Here is a 15,447-nt window from a genome sequence, read left to right on the forward strand (position 1 = left end):
AGCTATTATTCTTTATAATCAATTACATCGATTAGTTTGGCTACTGTTGCGCCCCTCCAAATATAAATGTTAAAGATGTCTTGATGCCTATGACATATTCCTTGTCCTTCTCGCCTGTCACTCTGTACCACCAGGTGCACTCTCATACACAATTCTCTACAATCTTCTCAACTTCCCTGTGGGCGTTGTACCTGTCACCACAGTGACGGCAGATGACGAAGAGGAGCTCAAACACTACACAGGCAATTTTCGGGACATCTGGGACACGTTTTTTAGAAAGGTAAAAATAAATAAATAAATGGACACATCTGTTCAACAGATTCTAGGACAAGCGAAACAGTCAAAACTGATTTATGGGCATCCGTGTGGCGCAGGGGTAAAGGTCCTGCCCACCACCATCGAGACTAGCGGTTTGAATCCTCCATGGTGCATCCGGCTTGGCCGGGTGTTCCAACGAACACAATTGGCTGTGTTCACTGGTGGTTAGGCCGGTCTCTTTTGCTGCTCTAGCGACTCTTAACAGGTTGGTCGGGGTACCTGCTCAGCATCAGGCAGAGCTGAGAGGGATAGCATGTTTCTCTGCATGTGTTACACCCTCCTGGTGAAACTCCTCACCATCAGGTAAAAAGAAGTGAGTGGTGGCATCACATACGTGTATATCAGATGAGACACGTCTGCAGCTCTCCCCAAGGCCAACTTGTAGGGGTCAGACAGGGCCTAGACAGAAACATGGGAATTGGCATAATTTCTACATTGGGAGAAAAAGGAAAAATTGTTGTTTGTTACTTTTGGAATGAAGCCCTTAAGTTAGGTTGTGCTATATTAGGTGAATTTTCTCTTCAATACCAAGACTTTCCTTAAGGACTTGAAGTTTGTAGCCTGGAGAGTGATTGCAAGATGATGGGTGCCTGACTGACTCCTGTGTTTGTGTGCAGGCGGTGACTGGAGGTGAGGGGCTGCCTGTAGCCATACAGTGTGTTGCCCTGCCGTGGCAAGATGAGCTCTGCCTGCGCTTTATGAAGGAGGTGGAACAGCTGGTCAAACGGAATAGAGAGTGAGCAGTGTTGGGTAAAGTTTACTGCCACCAAGTCTTTTTTTTTTTGTTGTCATTTATTTGTTTATTTGGGAGGGACACCTTTAATGAACAATACATATAATGCACTGTAAATACACAGGATTTAGCAAAAGATGCACATTTTCAAGGTGAAAAAGAACGGTAGTCAGTTTGAGACCATGAAAGTCTTTGTATACATGGTCGCATGATTGGTGTTCTAGTAACACATTATTGAGTGGTGCCAACCACTCATACACTTGACCGTGTGTGTGTGTCCGGGTGTCCGTCCGTCCGTCCGTCCGTATGTTTGAGCACGGCCTCAACAGCTGAAGCTGATTGCAGCTCAAACATGCAACACATGCACCACTTAAAGACACACACACTAAAATGACAGATCTACAATTTGAGTAAATGTACTTTAAGTATTTTAAGAACTTAAGTGAGTAAAAGTATTTAAAAGTCAATACATTTAGTAAAAATACTTAAAATGAGTAAAAATACTTGTTTGTATTTGATGTAGATGTTTCTGCCAACATAAAGTTATTTAAAGCAGTCTTAGGCTAATAATAGCTTAACCCATTTAGGGCGGGAACCCCTATTTGTAACTATACCTTTCAAGACGGGAACCCCTTGCTATGTACAGTATAGCAACATAGGTTTTTTTTTTTTTTTGAATGAAATATGACGTTTTTCAGAAAACGTTAGGATTTAGAAGGCGTTTTTAGAATCGGCCTCAGGTCTAAATGGGTTAATGAAATGAACTCATCAAAGGCACCACACACATTTATTTTGTTTAAAAGTGGTGAATGTTGGACAGACTCAAATTGCACTGACATTCAGTCCGAAAGTAGTGTGTCGGCACTGCACCTCACATTTGATGAATTCAACCATAATTTGATTATACTGAATTTGCTTATTCAATATATTTTTCATTATATTGAATAATGATCATAAAACTAATAACTTGTATCATATCCACACTGTTATACTTGCACGTCCAGTATGGGAAGAGAAAGTGTGCATCTCCATTGGTGGACATGCTTTTACTGTGCCTTGATAATTTAAATACATGTGGTAGGAGCCAAAATATATTTGTGCCTGTGTTATATTTCTTTTTTGTTTTCCCACACTTTGTTTTGATTGTCTTAATTGATTGATTTGTTTGTGTTTTGTGTTGTGTTGTTTGCAACAGTGTTTCTGATGCTGCTGTGAATAAAATGTGAGCATTATCAAAGTGAGTTGTGAGTCCCCTTCTTGATTCTGCTGTTTTGCAGTTTGGCTCAGCACCAAAGATGGAGGATGTGCGTTATTATTGTCTTTTAATTGAGAGTGTACATATGGACTCAAAACTTCCTTCCCTGTGGCAGTTCTATTCAAGATCTCTTGAAACAAAATGCTAATATTGACATAGTGATTTTTGTTCACATAACCTGCTTTGTGTGTGCTGTTAACCACATGCATGCTTTAGCACATGCACTTTGTAGAAACAAGACACATTTTGTTCTCTGTATTTTTATAAGGAGTACATGAGACTGTTCTGAGTGGCACAACGTTGCTGTGTCCCAACAAGCTCAGACCAGCCTTCAACTTCTAATGTGGAAGCCGAAGGACTCACACACTTTACCTGCAGCATACACTACACAATGTGCTGGATGTCAACACCAAATAATGTGAAAGTTATCTTGACGCCTTTGACATATTTATCTCAGTACCACCTGGTGACCTTTGGAACTTTTATACTGGAAACAATGGAGATTGGATTGAGCTTGCCCAAAATTGGAAATAACTGATGCCATAGTGCAGATGCTTTAGATCAGTGGTTCTCAAACTGTGGGTCGGGACCCCCAGGGGTTTCCCAGATGATTCACTTAATGTGCAACATTGTTTTCTCACTCAACAGTAAACAAACCAACACACAGTATAAGTGTATACAGGGTTTCTGCACATTTCTAAAGTGAACATTTAAGAACTTTTAAGACCTTTTTACTACCTCTAAAATGAATAATAATAAATAACACCATTACTGCGTCAAAAGTCATTTTTATCGGAACGGGTCAAACTAAATAATGATAACTTCTCCAATTCCAAGTGCTTGTCAGGGTTCAAATATAATATTACTTCAAATATTATTTGAACTAATATTATATATAGTTTTTTATATAATGTAATGTAATTCTGGTACATTTTGATGATCACATTTCTTATATCCAATAGTTATTGGCCTAAAGCTAAATTTACTCCAGTCCAGTCACTCATTTATTGCAAAACAATTGTGCTGTTTAGGACAATTCTTTTTTTTTTGTAGACCGTACTAGTTAACCTCCTTGCCTGTCTACTTTTTGTTTATCGTTAGTTGCCACGTCCTGACAGAACGTTCTATACAGAACGGTTGTGTATATAGGTCTATAACATACAGTAGTAATATAAGTTATGGGAAAAGAAAGTGTAATCAGGCAGTTGTTGGCTACAAGCCAACTTGGCAGGCGATGCCTAATGGGCGTTTTTATTTTATTTCCTGTTGGCTGCCGACATGAAAGCATTTTAGGTCCTTCTATCTACATTTCTTTTATTGAAAGGCAAACGAGGTGTAGGACCTACCTACCACAGGCATTTAATGTACTTGTTTGCGTGGCCTAGCTAATCTCAACTGCTTTTGGTGATTTGACAGTTGACCTGTTTTTGTTTTGTTTTGTTTTTTTGTTTTTTAATTTACCCAGGGTAGTAGCTGAGCGCAAGTGCTCATTTTCAGCAACGCCCTGCACATAGAAACACACAGACAGACACCTGTTGTGGAAAAGAAAATGAAACTTATTTTTGGAGCAGAAACGACATGGACAGCAATTCTGATTGCTACACTGTGTGGGACAGGTGCTCTGGTCATACTGGTCAAATGGTTCAGTCAACAAAAGGCAAAGAAGAAAATCTTGAAAGCAAGAAACCGCAGGTCAGCTACACTGCAGCAAGCAAAGCAGGCTGTGAACCAGTACAAAAGCTTGGTAAAGTTGTTTTGCACCAATTGTTTGACATCTTATTACTCACTAACTGACGTCTTATTACTAAGTTGTGTGCTCATTTCACTAATGGACTGACAAATGTGTCTTCAGCATCCTGGTAGAGACGCCTCTCTCATCCTCTCTTTCTCTACCGGAGTTGACAAAGCGCCTGAAGAAAGGTTCACTAAAACCTGAAGATGTGTTTTATTCCTATATGGAAAAGGTATGAAACAAGTTAACTTTGAACGTACATGCTTATGTGTTGTGTTGTGTGTACATATATATCCATGTTGTTTTCTTCACAGACCTTGGAAGTGGACAAAAGTGTCAACTGCTGCACAGAGATTATGGTGGAGAGTTTTGACCAGCTGAAAACTGTGGGCTCTCGTAAAGACGGGCTCTTATATGGAGTTCCTGTCAGCATCAAGGAAAATATAGCTTGCAAGGTACAGTAATCTTTGTTTATTGTTCAGGTAGCAGAGCATTTCATTCAGCAGAAATGAACACAATTGATTCAACTAAATCAAAAGAATGAAGGTTGCACATTTCTCTGTATTCTGTAGAGCAGCGTTTTTTCATGTCAAGCCCCCAAATAATTATTTTCTTTGCCGGTCCCTGACTCAACGGTTTTGTGTCAGTGACCCCAATACAAGATTTGTGTTCGTAAAATGTTTCAAAAATACTTTTGGTGATCAGCTATTTTCAAATAGCCAGTGTATATACATGTAGGGTTAAACAGATTTTGATGCTATATGTTTACTCATTTTGCTGGGGTCCCCCTGGAACCCCCTGGAGGTCCCCGGACTCCACTTTGAGAACGCCTGTAGAGAAGTGGGGATTTACTAATACATTGACGTAAATGTATAACTTTCATTCATTTAATTTAATGCACCATTTAATCTAGTCAGAGCATAGCACCAATAATACAATTTCTGCACTCATGATGTGTAAGCATGGGTTCATTCCTATCCTGGCACTCAGTGTCTGTTCTTACATATAATTGCATCTGGTGGAATATTATTTAATCTTATTTTAATTGTTGCATTTTCTTCTTAGGGTCATGACACATCATGTGCTGCGATTGCTAACCTGGACAAACCTGCTATGATGGACAGTGTGATTGTTGAAGTGCTAAAGAGACAAGGAGCAATTCCGTTTGTGAAAACTAATCTTCCCCAAGGTCTTTCAGGGTAATTCATTATTCATCTTTTTTATCAGTTAGTTGTGTTGTATTAACCATGCAATTAAACCCTATATTATATAGTTGACCAAGGTACCCCAGGACTCTATACTGTACTAGGTCCGCTCCTTTTTTCCCTCAACAGCAAATCTCTTTGCCGAAAATAGCTGATCTACGATCTTACAATGCATCGCAAAGGCTACGTGTTGTGAGCTTGTACAGTAGATCTGATATTTTCACCCCGGAATAAGGATCCTAGCAGTTCATGTGGTTAAATAAAATCTTAGGGTCAATAAGTGATTATTTCAAATGATGGTCAATGAATTGACCATTGAATGAATATAGAAGTTCAGTTAGTGCCAGCACTGCAGGAATGCATCATCATAAGAGACGTTTTTTATGCACATTGCTTCATTGTTTGGCCCCCTCCTGGCCCTTTCTCCAGTTATGACTGCAGCAACCCCATCTATGGACAGACTCTCAACCCTCACAACCTTCAGAAGACCAGCGGAGGATCGTCTGGTGGTGAGGGGGCTCTCATCGGGGCTGGAGGTTCTGTGCTGGGTATAGGCACTGACATAGGGGGCAGTATTCGCATTCCCGCTGCCTTCTGTGGGATCTGTGGATTCAAGCCCACTGCCAGGAGGCTAAGGTAGGTGTTTTAACTCCAATCAGGGTTGTAAGAGTAACAATACATATTACAGTCATAATACTAGCCACAAGTTTAAAGTTTAAAGCACAACATAACATTGTATGGTTATCTTGACCTGATCTTGAACTGTAGAGCTAGATTATATCAATGACACTTGAGGTTGTATGCCAGCCAGGTTACATTTTACAGGATTTCTTTGTGTCTCACTCAGTGTACGAGGCATAAACACCCTCAGTCGGGGACAAAAGTCAGGTGAGACTGAATAAAGTTGTCCCCAGGTCACATGTGGCTCATCTAGTCATTAAAATTGAAACTATATGAGTGCCATAAGAGATTTGATTTTCTGTTTGTTCTTACTTCAGTGCTTTCATCTGCTGGGCCGATGGCCAAAGATGTGGGCAGCCTTTCCCTGTGTATGCAGGCTCTGCTCTCTGACCACATGTTTTGCCTGGATCCGACTATTCCACCAATTCCTTTTAACCTTGAGGTTTGTCCACCTTTCTACGATTCATGTTACTGCTCAGTCCAATTTACAATTAACAATTAATGCAAAGTTTTCAGACTGTGGCCAAAGATGGGGAGTGAGCCTGCAGTACTGACTGGGGGGTGAGGTCATTCCACAGCTTGGGAGACAGAAGAGAGGATGCGTGAAGCATTGGCCAGGGTGTCATAGGGAGAGGAGAGACAGACAGTGTTAGATGATCTAAGTGGGAAGGGGTGTAGTGATGGATCATGTCCAGAAAGTAAGGGGGTGCCTTTGATCGCCTTGTAGGTCATCACCAATCTTTTGAATTGGATGTGAGCAGCAAACAGGAGCCAGTGAAGGGAGGGCGGGAATGGTGAGATGTGAAAGTTTGGAGAGGTTGAAGAATAGGCATGCCGCGTCATTCAGGATCAGTGATAGAGGTTTGAGACAGCATGCAGGCAGACCAGCAAGGAGGGAGTTACAGTAATCAAGCCAATGGCTAATTTATACTTAACTGCACATTGCACGACATGATAACTGATGCTATCTAATGTTTTTCAGGTGAACATCAGTTACTTTGATACGTTTTAATTTTTTTTACATCAATGATTTCCGTCAAGCAATGGTGATGCAACAAATGATAAATTGCATATAGTCATGGGAAGACACCACACCATAACAAAATCCATTTGTCAGCTGTACAATCTTTATCCAGCTTAGGAAACTTTGTGAATGCGGGCAATTCTCTCCTGAAGCTAAACAAGCCTAGGTGCAGTAACTACAGTTTTGGTCAACATTTAATTATTTGTCTCAAAGTCAAATCAGCCATCTTGATTTTGGGGGATAAACAATTACCTCATCAATACATGAACAACTAGAAAAAGTGCTCCTCGGAGCACAGGGCTCCACCAGGTCAGGTAGGTTATTGTGGTCTCCTGGTGGCGCTATAATAGGCCAGTGTGGAAAGGGTGCCTTTCTTCTTAGGCCTTGCACGGCAATCGGACACTGCATTCGTGATTTGAGGCATTTTGTTCAAATTTTTTTTTTGCTAAATTAGACCTGCTGGTGGCGCTATAACAGGCCAATGTTAAAAGGATGGCATTTGTTCCTCAACATAGTGTGAATGTGCGTGCAAAGTGTGATCGCAATCGGACGCTGCGTTCATGATTTGCGGCATTTTGTTCAAAACAAGCCACTACTGCAACTTTAGATGTCAATCTTAGGCAATCAGGATGGAATATGAAAAATCAAACACATCCGTCTTGATCACATGACTGTAGAGATCATGTGTACCGTTTTGCGTGAAATTTGGATAAAATTGGAAGGAGTAATATAAAAAAAGGGTTTTACATAAGTCGGCCTCCTGGTGGCGCTATAAAAGGCAGATGTGAAAAATGCAGGGCAAAGGTTTTTCCTTGACCTCTAGAGAGTGCACATACAAAGTTTTACACATATCGTGCAGTTATAGGTAAAAACACAAATCGGCCTGTAATAGCGCCACCATGAGGCTGATTTGAACATTTTCAAGTGTCATTTTTTCCTCTGCCTAATGTGAATGTGCGTGCAAAATTTCACGGAAATTGCATCCTCATGATTTGAGGCATTTTGTTCAAAACGGAGCACTCCTGCAAACTTTGGAAGCCATTTTTAGCCAATCAGGATGGGATATGAAAAATCTGAAAGACCAGTTTTGTTGAATGACTATAGAGATATCGTGTACCGATTTGCGGGATTTTTGAACAAAATCTGTAGGAGTACTGCCAAAAAATATGTTTTGCACAAATTGGCCTCCTGGTGGCGCTATAAAAGGCCCATGTGAAACATTTGGGGCAGAGGTTCTGCTGTGGCATCCAGGGAGTGTGTGTGCACAGTTTCGCTGCAATCAAGCCAACGGTGCCGGAGATTAGCTGTACACAGACATAATGACACACACACACACACACGGACGGACGGACACACGGACGGACGGACGGACGGACAGGGGGCAAAACATACTCTCTCGCCATGCCTTTCGGCCTGGCGGAGACAATTAGTGCAATGTCACTTACCACATATATAACACATTTGGCTGGCCAGTTGAAACACACATCTTTTTTCCAGTTTGATTCATGGTGTATATGCATTTGCACTAGGCTTTGTATGGCAGCAGAGCATACTTCATAATGTCTTCAAGAAATTCCTAGACCAGATCACCACTAGCAGAGACATACTGAATTGGTGGATTTGATTGTAGAATCCATGGGTGTTTCGTATTTTGTACACATGTAATGAGTCAAAAGTCTATGTAGAAAGTCTGTAAATAATAGCGTCTAACACAGGATTAGTGATCAAAAGTCATATCAATCACATGATTTCTCTCTATGTTTACTTATTATAATACTTTACTATACCATATAGAAATGATTCTTTTGGGCTTTGTCTTTAGGTGTACCAGAGTTCCAAACCACTGAGGATTGTTTACTATGAGAACGATGGTTACCTGCAGCCATCTCCAAGCATGGCCCGAGCCTTCAGGGAGGTTAAGGCTATGTTGGAGAGAGCAGGACACACTGTAAGACGCACGCACGCACGCACGCACGCACGCACGCACGCACGCACGCACGCACGCACGCACGCACGCACGCACGCACGCACGCACGCACGCACGCACGCACGCACGCACGCACACACAAATTATTTATACCTAAGAATCCGTCATGAGTAATCTACAGTACCATGTACAGCCTCTCTCTGCTTGTTTAAGCCAAAGACTGTATAAAATGAATGGACAGCGTTACGCCCCTAGACTCTATAAATGAAGCCGATTGTTCAGCTGTGTGCAATCCGCCATCTTTCAATATCGCGTCATATCGCATCATATCCTGCAGAATGAAACCAGACCATTATTAGTTGGGTAGCTTGTCAATCAAAAGCGGGGGCGGGGAATGAATGCTATTGGTTGTGTAGCTTGTCAATCAAATCATCCCGCCCCTCCCAGAGCATAACCTACTTTATCGTTGATTTTAAAATAAATGGGACCATAGTTTACCAAAACGCATATCATGATGATTGAAAGGAGACTTTAAACTAGCGACTGGAAGCATATAGTATTTATGACAATTTTTATTAAGGTAAGAAAATCGAGTCTGTCAAAGTTTGTCAAAAACCCATCCGCTTGCGTTAAAATTAATTCTTTCTGACTCCCGCAGGGGTAAAACAGCGAAACTACAGGCCTTTCATATGAACTGTCTCTTCCGTATTGGCGTCACTGTAAAAATCTCAGGCTGGCCCCTTGGTTTGAGCCAGCTTGCTTGAGGGCTGAAGTGCCCTTGAGCAAGGCACTGAACCCCCAACTGCTCCAGTGGACCAGTGCACTGTAGTTGTACTGGTCAGCTCCCACTCCCTGATTTTAATGTGTGTGTGTGTGTGTGTGTGTGTGTGTGTGTGTGTGTGTGTGTGTGTGTGTGTGTGTGTGTGTGTGTGTGTGTGTGTGTGTGTGTGTGTGTGTGTGTGTGTGTGTGTGTGTGTGTGTGTGTGTGTGTGTGTGTCTGTCTGTCTGTGTGTGTCTATGTGCAGGGCGTTGCTGCACGGTCTGCACCGTGCATGTCACTTTTCATTTCCTTCTATGAACACAGCAGCAAGCCAAGAATGCAGTTCTAGTGCCCAAAACAAAACCTATTGTATATACCTGTTATATCAATATGTGAGTTGTCCTGACTGAAATGCATTAACTATTCCCCCTATTCTGGGGGAACATTTATCAGAAATAGACGATCTACAAGCTCACAACGCGTTGCATAGATGGGCTATAAGGAAACGAGAGCAGACCAAGTACAGAGCCAACACAGGTCCGTTTCACTAAGTAGCTAAAGAGGGTTTAAGGGGTTAATATATGTTGTATAATTATGAAATATACTAATGAATGTTTCTTTTTCCATCTCTTCTCTCCATCTAGTTTGTGTCCTACTCTCCACCTAGGGTCAGTTATGCCATGCATGAGCTGATTATCAGGGGTATCCTTGCAGACGGTGCAGCCACCTTTATCAGTGGCTTGTGAGTTAAAACTTTCCTTTGAGCCACACAATATTTCAACTTTTGAAAAATTATCAAAATCCTAATTTCCATTTTCCAAAGGAATGTCATTGCAAAATGTTGCAATGACATTCTTTGAGAACAACCAGTCACTATGATGTTTCAGGAGGGAAGGCCCTGTGGATTCTACTCTGACCATGCAGACATTCAGTTATGGACTACCAAAATCTGTGAAAAGACTCATCTCTATCCTGCTCAAGCCCCTAGTGAGTGCTCCCTCTGTTCTGTAAGTGGTAGATATGCAGGGTCTACTGACGGAATAGTTCTTGTTGACAAGCGAGACCGTTGTACTATGGAGTATAAATCAGGCTACATATGTACATATTAATAAAGATTTTATGGTAACTTATATTAAGTACTGATAGTCTTCTGTTGTGATTTGATGTGACTTGAAAGGTGGTCATATCTTTTTAGTTTTTTATTAAGTTACTACATTATTGCCAAATCTTTTTCGTACTATTATGTGACTCTTTCCCAGTTTCCTCGCATGGCTGAAACCATGGATGCTGTCTGTGGAGTTAGGTGAGAATAATCTTGCATGGTGTTGCACGTTTGTGCTACCTAACGTCCTATGGCATGATGAGAGTAAACATCCTCCCTCTCTCTGCTCTTTTTCAGCTCCATTCAAGCTCTGTGGCAACAGCATAGTGATGTGGAGGTAGGCTACTGATAGACATTCTGGTCACAACCATTGAGCTTTATTATTATGGTCACAAACCAGCTATGGTCTTTAAACCATTAATGCTTGCATATTTGCAGCGTGGCATCCATGGGAAATGTATTTTCTTTGTGTTATTAGGACATAGGGGTGTAACAATACATTTTAACAGCGATACCATACGCATCACAATACGTGGTTGATGATACAATACATGGATGATATTCGTTCATTTATAGCAATACGATATACGTTTCAGTGATTTAAAACCGATATAGTACGGTAACTATTTATCCATAATTTCAATCTGTGTGAACCAAATATGTGAATTGTGCAGGACTTGTCGTTTAAGAGAAAATGTATTATTATGGATATAAATAAGTATACACAATGATTCACTGGCAAATATATAGACATTTTATTTGAACACATATGGACACATTTGCACCTTGAGACACGTGCTGTCACACAGAGAGATTCCTCTCATTTATAGATACCGTAGATGAAGTGTAGCGATATGGAACCAAGCGTTAAGTAATTAAACCCCTCTTTCTTGTTTTAACGTTGCTAAATACTGTACAAGGCACAAGTTCTTAGTATCGATACAATCAATTTTTTGCATTACGAAAGGACCATAGATCGACAATAGAAGTAGTAGCTGCAGTTCACATATCAATGTACTGTAGTTGGATTGTTGGAATTCGAAATCGATGCATCGCATCAATTACTGTATCATTTCACCCCTATTAGGACTACATTCATGAGACTATAGCTGAGTGGAGGAGACTTGAGATGGACGTGCTGCTATGTCCCATGCTCGGACCAGCCTACAACCTGTCCTACTGTACCAAGATCAACTGTACGGTGCACTATTCTGCTCTCTGTTAGTAACACATATAGCAAATAACATACTGATGGACTTACTTCCTTTCGTATGCCTGTAACTCTGTACCACCAGCTGCACTCTCTTACACCATTCTCTACAATCTGCTCAACTTTCCTGCTGGAGTGGTGCCTGTTTCCACAGTGACTGCAAAGGATGAGGAGGAACTTAAACACTATAAAGGCAATTTTCAGGACCCCTTGGACAAGCTCTTCAAAAGGGTAAGAGAGTATAAGTGGACATATCCTTTTCACGTTCAGTCAATAACCTGTGAATTGTGTCACTTTTGAATATAGCCTATACATTGTAGTAAGAAGGCTGTTGCTTGCTCATTGCTTGTTATATTGCCCTGTCCTCATCTATGTCATAGATGTTAAATGATATGCAGCCATATGCCCAATGCCCACTAGGGTTTACTGTATGGCCACTACAAATTGAGCAGTGATATGTAATGTTCCCGGCAATGTTGATACTAATTAAAGGTAGGGTAAGTGATATTTTTGGGTTAAAACAAAAAGTATTTTTTTTAAAGGTTAAAGCACTATATTCTGATAGTAATCATCGCTATAGAGTGTTTGTTCAGTAACAGGAGTCTCCCCGTCTCTCCAGCTCTTTAATAAACAGAAAATCAATTTTCCGGTAGGTGTCAAAATCTCAGCCAATCAGGAGAAAGTACCCATTTTTAAGCTTCGTTTTTATAGTGTTCCAGTTCCAATTTTGCCTGCTCATTTCTTAGTGTCATCACTTCCAATTTCACTTGTTTAATCTATATCCTGATTGAGTTCTCTATCCTGATTGGATAAAATTGGAAATGAAACTGAAACTGAAACGAAAATGCATTTTCTGTTTAATAAAGAGCAGAAGAGAAAAGGAGACTCCTTTTACTGAACAAACACTCTATAGCAATGAGTACTATCAGAATATAGAGCGATTTAACACTTATTTTAACCAAAGAAAATCACTTACCCTACCTTTAAATTGTTTATACACATGGCACACTTTAGGTCCAGGACCTTGTGGAAACAGCACCCACTCAAAAAGCCCTGTCCCCCTCCACTCTGGCATTGCTATTCAAGTATAGCTTGTTTGCTAGTGTGGTGTGGTGTGGTGTGCGTGCGTGGTGGTCACAAAATGACCAACACAATTGAGGAGGACTTTAAGAATGGACTTCAAAAGACATTTAATAATGGTTTAGGTATGAGAACTATAAATCAAAATAATCCAAATATCAATTTAATGTCTTCTCATATAAGTCACCAAAAGATTTATTTAACAGTGTTATGTGCCATTTTGTACACAGTAACATCCTGTGTTCATTCAGCTCAGTCAAGTCCTGTAGGGAATCGCTAGTATGCATCAGTGTACACAGTGATGCTGTACTACAATACATGTATATTGTACTACTGACTGACTCTTATGTTTGCATGCAGGCTGTTGCTGGAGGTGAGGGGCTGCCCGTGGCTGTACAGTGTGTAGCTCTGCCCTGGCAGGATGAACTCTGCCTACGCTTTATGAAGGAGGTGGAAAAGCTGGTCAAACAATGTAAAATAAGCGAGAGTGATGAACCTTAGAGGTGCCTTAAGATGAATTTGCCTTGAGGTCCACAAACCTAGTGGTTAATAGGTCCTCTGTAATCTATCAGTAATTATAGAAAATATTTAGATTGTTACTGCTTTAAATTTAAAAGGGACACGTGTGTTTTAGCTGAATTGCTGTAATGATGTAGGTATAATGTGAAGGTTTTTTTAAGCCTTTCTTATTTCATAGAGTTAAGAGAGACAGGAGAGAGCCAAGAAACACGCCGTGTATTCCATGCAATCATCATACACACTATCTCCTAATCACAATTAAAGCAACAGGATAATGTACATACTCACAAATGGCTAAAACTGCAGAAGATAATTATAAATGGTCCAAACTTGTTTATGCGCTTGCTAGTGGCACAATGGCAGTTGTAACATCTGAATTGAATATGTTCCCATGGTCCAAGGTTTGAGCTCTCTCATGATATGATTTTGGCATTTTTGGTGGTGTTATTTGTATTAGTTTTATACTAGGTCTACTGCTGTCTACCCTTCTTAGTACATGGACGGAGAGTCCAGCGAACTGTCCACAGACGTTTGACTAATTGTCCAGTGTTAGTGTACTGGAATCATACTCAGAGTGTACCAACCCCATTACAAACAGCACTTCTGATGGATAAATCACACAGACAGGTACACATGGACAGAAAAAAATGTGTTCTATGCGGAACTCTGCCCACGGTTTGCTATCATATTTACCCATTGTCCCAAAAGGAGGTCCATGCAGCAGTAACCTTTTGTGTCCGGCCATGTGGTTTGATGATATGCATTGGGCTTATGAACTGGGCTTTATACTGAGAAACTCTTCTCATAGGACCAGTGTAAGATGTATTCACTGCGTTATTATATGTTATGTAACTCCCAAGATAATTAGTCTGTTTTAAGTACTGTAGATTTGTTGTTGATGACAGCAGTTTGCTCTTGGGTGAAATTTGGTTTCCAAGGCTTTGGTTTTCCCATGGTACTGTGAACATAACACCCTGGCACTGAGCACAGAGCATAGCGCTTAAAGGTACTGTAATGAAAGCCATCATTTGATTTGTTGTGATTAAATCCACCTACAACACACACACTGATCATTTATTTAGCCTAACCCTGCACTCACCCCAAAAGAAACTACAAGAGTCAAAGTGAATGGCAGTCATTCATTTCCAATAATAGCTGGTTACACTGAGATGCATGATTTTACAACATGACGGTATTCCACGTTCTGAGCAAGGAGTGACCTCACTTCGGCAGGAGGCGGAGCAGCAAAAAGCTGTGAGTAAACTTTGATTAAAATCCAACTTTGGCGAATTCAGCATAATCCAACTCATCTCACCACAGATACTGTAGTGTACCCTAGCTTCTCCTGCCCGTTAAATACAAAAAGTCAGTCACAACACCCACCCGCCATATTGGTGACTGTACTGGTTCCCCTGTTTTCCTATGAGATCTGATTTATCCCCATTTGCTGTACTGTATGTATGATCAGTTGAATCTAATTTTGTGTTCTTCTACAGCTGTTATGTTCTGAATTAGAAACATTGATTTTCTGTGTTCAAAGAGCTACTACTGTTTTCACACAATAAAGAACCTGATTGATTGAATATTTTATTAGGCAAAAAATGTAAACAGCACAATTACATTTATAATACTTTGTCTAAAAGGTCTGTACAAAAAAGTCCTTGCGGTCTTGTTTCCATTGGGGTCCTTGGTATTCAATTCATAGACATGAATTTTTGATTACCGGTAGTTGATCTCAGATTAATTGATCTCAATTCATTTCAATTCGAATACATTTGTATTTTTGAACCAAAAATACAGTCTTTCTCTTTGACTTTGTTGTACATGCATCTTACAGGAAGTATTACGGCTCCCCCAGCTGGCTGTTCACTATTAGAACAGAAATGTCATTTTGGAAATGT

The 15,447-nt window shown here is 40.5% G+C and overlaps 2 protein-coding genes across 2 annotated transcripts in view; both read left to right on the top strand.

The window, feature by feature from the left end:
- The window catches only part of LOC308086916 (uncharacterized protein), a 33,750-nt gene that overhangs the window by 8,248 nt on the left and 10,055 nt on the right, over nt 1–15,447 (top strand). The window contains exons 14-15 of the mRNA XM_080430559.1: nt 135–280; nt 936–1,054. Coding sequence (XP_080286685.1) covers nt 135–280; nt 936–1,054 — 265 coding nt within the window. The remainder of the gene's footprint in view (nt 1–134; nt 281–935; nt 1,055–15,447) is intronic.
- Nucleotides 3,646–15,077, top strand: LOC308086548 (fatty-acid amide hydrolase 1-like). Its single transcript, XM_080430130.1, has 15 exons — nt 3,646–4,050; nt 4,159–4,270; nt 4,353–4,493; nt 5,104–5,237; nt 5,673–5,879; nt 6,091–6,131; nt 6,242–6,366; nt 8,771–8,896; nt 10,280–10,377; nt 10,523–10,622; nt 10,895–10,938; nt 11,035–11,074; nt 11,825–11,933; nt 12,033–12,178; nt 13,388–15,077. The coding sequence occupies exons 2-15, from the start codon at nt 4,262–4,264 to the stop codon at nt 13,526–13,528; spliced, it is 1,461 nt and encodes a 486-aa protein (XP_080286256.1). The 5' UTR covers nt 3,646–4,050; nt 4,159–4,261; the 3' UTR covers nt 13,529–15,077.

Source organism: Gymnoscopelus braueri (assembly GCF_963280865.1).
Source record: "Gymnoscopelus braueri genome assembly, chromosome: 6".
In the NCBI taxonomy this organism is placed as follows: Eukaryota; Metazoa; Chordata; class Actinopteri; order Myctophiformes; family Myctophidae; genus Gymnoscopelus; species Gymnoscopelus braueri.